This window comes from Nicotiana tomentosiformis, chromosome 2 (assembly GCF_000390325.3).
Source record: "Nicotiana tomentosiformis chromosome 2, ASM39032v3, whole genome shotgun sequence".
Taxonomy (NCBI): Eukaryota; Viridiplantae; Streptophyta; class Magnoliopsida; order Solanales; family Solanaceae; genus Nicotiana; species Nicotiana tomentosiformis.
The window spans coordinates 10,136,037-10,141,495 of NC_090813.1; the positions used below are offsets into that span (position 1 = coordinate 10,136,037).

Here is a 5,459-nt window from a genome sequence, read left to right on the forward strand (position 1 = left end):
TCATTTGTGGATGAGTGCAACAACTTCCACCCATTTTGACACATAGTCCACAGCTAAGAGTATGTACTTGTTGCCATGTGAGCTGACAAAAGGCCCCATGAAATTGATTCCCCATGCATCAAATACTTTCACCTCCTGGATTGGGTTCATGGGCATCTCATGTCGGCGGGACATATTCCCAGTCCGTTGGGATTCATCACAAACCTTCACCTAGAAGTGTGCATCTTTGAACAATGTCGACCAATAGAAGCTCGACTCCAGCACTTTTGCATATGTCCGTACTCCCCCAAAATGTCCGCTATATAGGGATGCGTAACAAGCCTGCAAAATAGAAGATTAGTCTATCTCGGGGATATATCCCTAGATTATGTTATCAACACAAATCTTGAACAAATAAGGCTCATCCCAAAAATACATGCGACAATCACGGAAGAACGTTTTATTTTGTATAGAGGAAAGGTCATAGGGGACAATACCGCTCGCCAGGTAGTTTGAAATATCTGCATACCCTGGCATTACCTCCAGGCTTGTGGCCAATAGTTGTTCATCCGGGATATTCTCCTCGATATCTTTCACCTCAACCTTCTTCTCTACTCCTTCCAGCCTGGACAAGTGATCAGCCACTTGGTTCTCCATTCCCTTTCGGTCACGGATTTTCAGGTCGAATTCTTGTAGTAGTAGCAGCACCTATCGAATCAAACGCGGCTTTGACTCCTTCTTCTCAATTAGGTACCTTAGAGCAACATGGTCAGTAGAAACAATTACCTTCGAGCCTATCCGGTATGACCTGAATTTGTCAAATGTGAACATCACTACTAACATCTCCTTCTCGATCACCATGTAGTTTAGTTGGGCACCACTCAGGGTTCTACTTGCATAGTAGATTAGTTGCATGACCTTCTCCTTGCGGTGCCCCAGCACTACTCCCACAGCATAATCGTTTGCATTGTACACCAGCTCAAATGGTTGCTCCTAATTGAGTACAACTATGATAGGTGCAGACACCAGCCTCTTCTTCAATTCCTCAAAAGCTACCCTGCAGTCATCAGAAAACATAAAAGGGGTTATTATTTTCAAGCAATTTACATAAAGATTTAGCAATCTTGGAAAAATCATTTATAATCCGCCTGTAGAAACCAGTGTGACCAAGGAAACTTCTTATTACCTTGACAGAAGTGAGTGGTGGAAACTTTTCTATTACATCAACCTTAGCACGGTCCAGCTCAATGCTCTTACTTGACACTAGGTGTCCCAAGACTTTACCTTCTTGTACCATAAAATGGTACTTTTCCCAGTTTAGCACCAAATTATTCTCCATACATCTCTGCAACACTCTTTTCAAATTCCTAAGGCAGTCATTGAACAAGTTTCCCACCACTGAGAAATCATCCATGAAAACCTCCATTATGTCTTCTATCATATTTGTGAATATGGTCATCATGCACCTTTGGAATGTGGCGGATGCATTGCATAGGCCAAACGGTATTCTCTAGAAAGCATAAATGTCATATGGACAGGTGAATGATGTTTTCTCTCTATCCCTTGGGGCAATAGAGATCTGATTATACCCCGAGTATTCATCCAGAAAGCAAAAGTGAGACCTCCCCGCCAATATGTCTAACATCTAATCAATGAATGGCAGCGGGAAATGGTCTTTTCGGGTGGCCTTGTTCAACCTTCTGTAATCCATACTGATTCTCCATCCATTGACTGTACTTGTTGAGATCAACTCGTTATTCTCATTTTTCACTACAGTCATTCCACCCTTCTTTTGCACATACTGAACTAGGCTAATCTGGTTGATGTCAGATATGGGAAAGATGATTCCCGCACACTACTAAACATCTAGGAAAAATCGTCCAAAAAAAATCAACCAAAGTGGGTCAGTAATGGCCAATAACCATCCAAAATACGACCATTTATATGTGGACGGTATTTTGAAGGTCGGAAGGGCATACCGACCAAAGTTGGTCGGAAATTACCGACCAACTTTGATCGATCAATTAAATTCAAAAAGAATTGCCGAAAAAATTGACCGACCAAAGTTGGTCGGTATTTTAATTATGTAATCAAAAAATGCACGATCTGGTAATCAAGTAGAGGTCTATATTGTGACAGGATACTATTCTACCACTAGAACATTCGTGCATTTTGTTTTAAGACTGTCTTTTATTGTATTTATACTCTTTAATTGTATTTTCGCATGAAAATAACCGACCAAAGTTGGTCGGTTTTATTAAAAAATAAAATTACCGACCGAATTTGGTCGGTTATTTAAAATGACCAGCCGAATTAACCGACCGATTTTGATCATTTTTTTAATATAAATTTTCATTTATTTTAAATGAAAAACCGACCAAAGTTGGTCGATATCTTGAAAAATAAATTTTGCGGGACTCAAAAACAATTTTTCGCATTTTTGCGCCAAAGAAAACCGATCAAAGTTGATCGGTTTTGTAAAAAAAAATTAAAAATTAAAATATTTTGAAAAACCGACCAACTTTGGTCGGTATTTTGGCCGGTTTTTGACCGACCAAAATTGATTGGTCGATTGTGATCGGTTTTTGCCGAATTTCTAGTAGTGGCATCTAACCCCTTGATCACTTCTTTCTTCACCACTTCTTTCATGTTGGGGTTCAGCCTTCTTTGATGTTCTCTCGAAGGTTTGTGTCCATCTTTCAGTAGAATCTTGTGCATACAAAAAGTTGGGTTGATACCCTTTATGTCTGCAATGGTCCAACCAATTGCAGTCTTGCACTCCTTTAGAACCTGCAAAAGTTATTCTATCTGCACATCTAGCAAACCAGATGAGATAATAACAGGTAAGGTCAAGCTAGGTCCCAAGAAAGCATACCTGAGGTGAGACGGTAACGCTTTTAGCTCCAACTATGGTGGCTCTTAAATTGATGGCTTAGCTGGAGGGGTCTTTCTTTCCTCTAAGTGTAAAGACTCGAATTGGATCTCTCTTTCCTAGTACCCTTGGCCTTCAAGGGCCAAAACTCGCTCTGCCAAGTCCTCACCATCTACCCCTTATAAGTTCATGAGGCAAACTGCTAGGGGGTCTTTTGTGTTCAATGCCTCATCTTCCTCCTCCAGAATCACATCCATAGCTCCAATTAGAGAGCAATTATCAAACTCATTGGGTCGCCACATAGACTTCTGCACATTGAACGTTATTTCTTTATTGTTTAGTCTCATCTTTAGCTCCCCAGTTTCACAATCAATCAGAGCTCTCCCTATGGCCAAGAAAGGCATTCCCAAAATTATGGGAATCTCCTCGTCAATCTGACAGTCCAGAATGACAAAATATGTCGGAAACACAAAACTTTCCAACCTGTACAAGTACATCATCAATATACTTGATAGCTTCTTCACTGTTCGGTCGGCTAGCTGTAGTAAGTAGTAACATGGATGTGGGCCTTGCTCTTCCAATGCCTAACATTTTATAGATAGACAAGGGCATCAAGTTTATGCTCGCCTCCAAATCATACAATGCTTTAGCAAAAATATAGTTGCATGTGGTGCACGGAATTATGAAACTCCCTGGGTCGGATAGATTCTTGGCTATGGGTCTTGTCACGATAGCACTACAGGTCAGAGTCCGTGTAACAGATACCAAGTCTTGAAAGTCAAACTTGCAAGACAACAAGTCCTTCATTATTTTTGCATAACTGGCCATCTCCCTCAAGGCATCAATCAATGGGATGTTCACCTAAATCTTCTTCAACATCTCCATGAATTTCTTATATTGCTCATCCTTCTGATATTTGGCCAACCTCTACGGGAAGGGTGATGGAGGTCGCTTCTTTCCTGTGGCTTAAGTTAGATTCTGCTCAGGCACTTCTTCTAATGCCTTCTCTTGCACTTTCTCAGTCTCCTTTGCAACCTCGTTTTCTTTGTTTAGTTCCTCCTGGTCTAGCTGCACTCTTACTTTTGTTAGCTCAGTTGACTCATCTACCTAAATTGGTACTGGCACAAGTATCTCAGTTGGTCGGCTCTCACACGCAATTTCTTGCTCTAAATCAAGATCTCTACTATTTCTCAGACTCATAGTCATCGGCTGCTTCGGGCCCTGCTCTTTCAGGTTAACATGTGTGTCTGCGGCTAATGTCCCTTGAGGACGATTGTTAAGGGACATGGATATTTTCCCTAGTTGAATCCCAATGCCCTTGATAGCTGAGTCGTGTGATACTACCTTTTCGTGCATTCGGTGTGCCTTTTCTTGCATCTGGTGGACGTTTTCTTCCATTTTTTTGCTGGACCCAATGAGTTGTTGCAGCATTCCATTAATTTCGAACAACCTATCATCTTGTCTCACTATTTGTTGATGTTGTGGTTATTGATAAGCAGTTGTTGATTCTACTGATTGTACCCTTATTGCCTTTAATAAGGCATAGTCTAATCGTGTGGTCGTACAGCTCCGAGACTATTATTATTGTTGTACTGATGTTGTGCTGGTCTATATTGTTGATTCTGTTGTCCCCAATTCTGACCACCTTGTCTCTGGTCTCCATAGCTACCCACATAGTTCATATTCTCTTGATAATTCTGATTGTCACTCTCACCACTCCACGAGCAAACAAATGGCTGGTTAACGCATGGTATGCATAATCCTCCATTTGTCGTGTCAACAATGTGCACCTGCTTTTGGCATGACTCATCAATCTTTTTGGTAAGGATACTCAATTACGTCATCATAGTATCCATATTCTTGGCCATGGAATTATTTGGTTCTAGAGCTATTGAGTGAACTACCGGAGTGATTGTAGAGTCCCTTGTCATCCATCATGAGTTTTGAGCCATTTTATCAAGTAAGACCTTACATTCTCTAAATGATTTGCTCAAAAATGTTCCACCTATTGAAGCATCAACATTGGCCTGCAAGCTGTCTGCTAGTTCTATGTAGAACCTTTGCCCCAACATCTTATCAGGAATGCCATGGTGTGGACACTTGACCAACATCCCCTTGAACCTCTCCCATGTATCTCTCAGTGTTTCAACTGGTTTCTGCCTTAGCTTAATATCTCATCCAATTGCTTGGGAGTCTTATTGGGTGGGTAAAATTTGTTCAAAAACTACTTTTGACTAATTTTTCCCAAGTAATGATGGAGTTTATGGGGAGCGAATTGAGCTATGTCCGAGCCTCTCTCGTCACTAAGAATGAAAACAACAACAGCCTTATTGCTTCCGGTGTCACATTTGGTTGCATTTGCGTGACATAAATCGATCAGAAATTTTTCAGATATTGCTGTGGATCTACAATGTACGACCCCGAGAACAGTCCCTTGTTCTGCAAAAAATGTAGCATGTTGTTTGTGATTTGAAATGACTCTGTTTGTATCTGAGGGACTGCAATTGCGGTTGCTAGATTTTTAGCGATTGGGTTGTGCCCAATCATACAAGGCTGCTTCTGGAACAAGAGGTGACACACCCTGATTGTTCGGGTGATTTTCATTATT

General features: G+C 41.0%; 1 protein-coding gene across 1 annotated transcript; it reads right to left on the reverse strand.

Moving 5' to 3' along the window:
* On the reverse strand, positions 1 to 636 carry LOC138904329 (uncharacterized). The gene is made up of 2 exons (XM_070192830.1): positions 520 to 636; positions 1 to 210 (listed from the first exon to the last, which is right to left on the reverse strand). The coding sequence occupies exons 1-2, from the start codon at positions 634 to 636 to the stop codon at positions 1 to 3; spliced, it is 327 nt and encodes a 108-aa protein (XP_070048931.1).
* Between the last annotated feature and the right edge of the window lie 4,823 nt (positions 637 to 5,459).

Excerpts from the sequence above, each read along its gene's own strand:
- LOC138904329 (XM_070192830.1), bottom strand. The coding sequence starts at position 636 with ATGGAGAACCAAGTGGCTGATCACTTGTCCAGGCTGGAAGGAGTAGAG. Across the intron at positions 211-519 it reads TATTGGCCACAAGCCTGGAG|GTGAAGGTTTGTGATGAATC; the intron begins GTAATGCCAGGG and ends GCACACTTCTAG.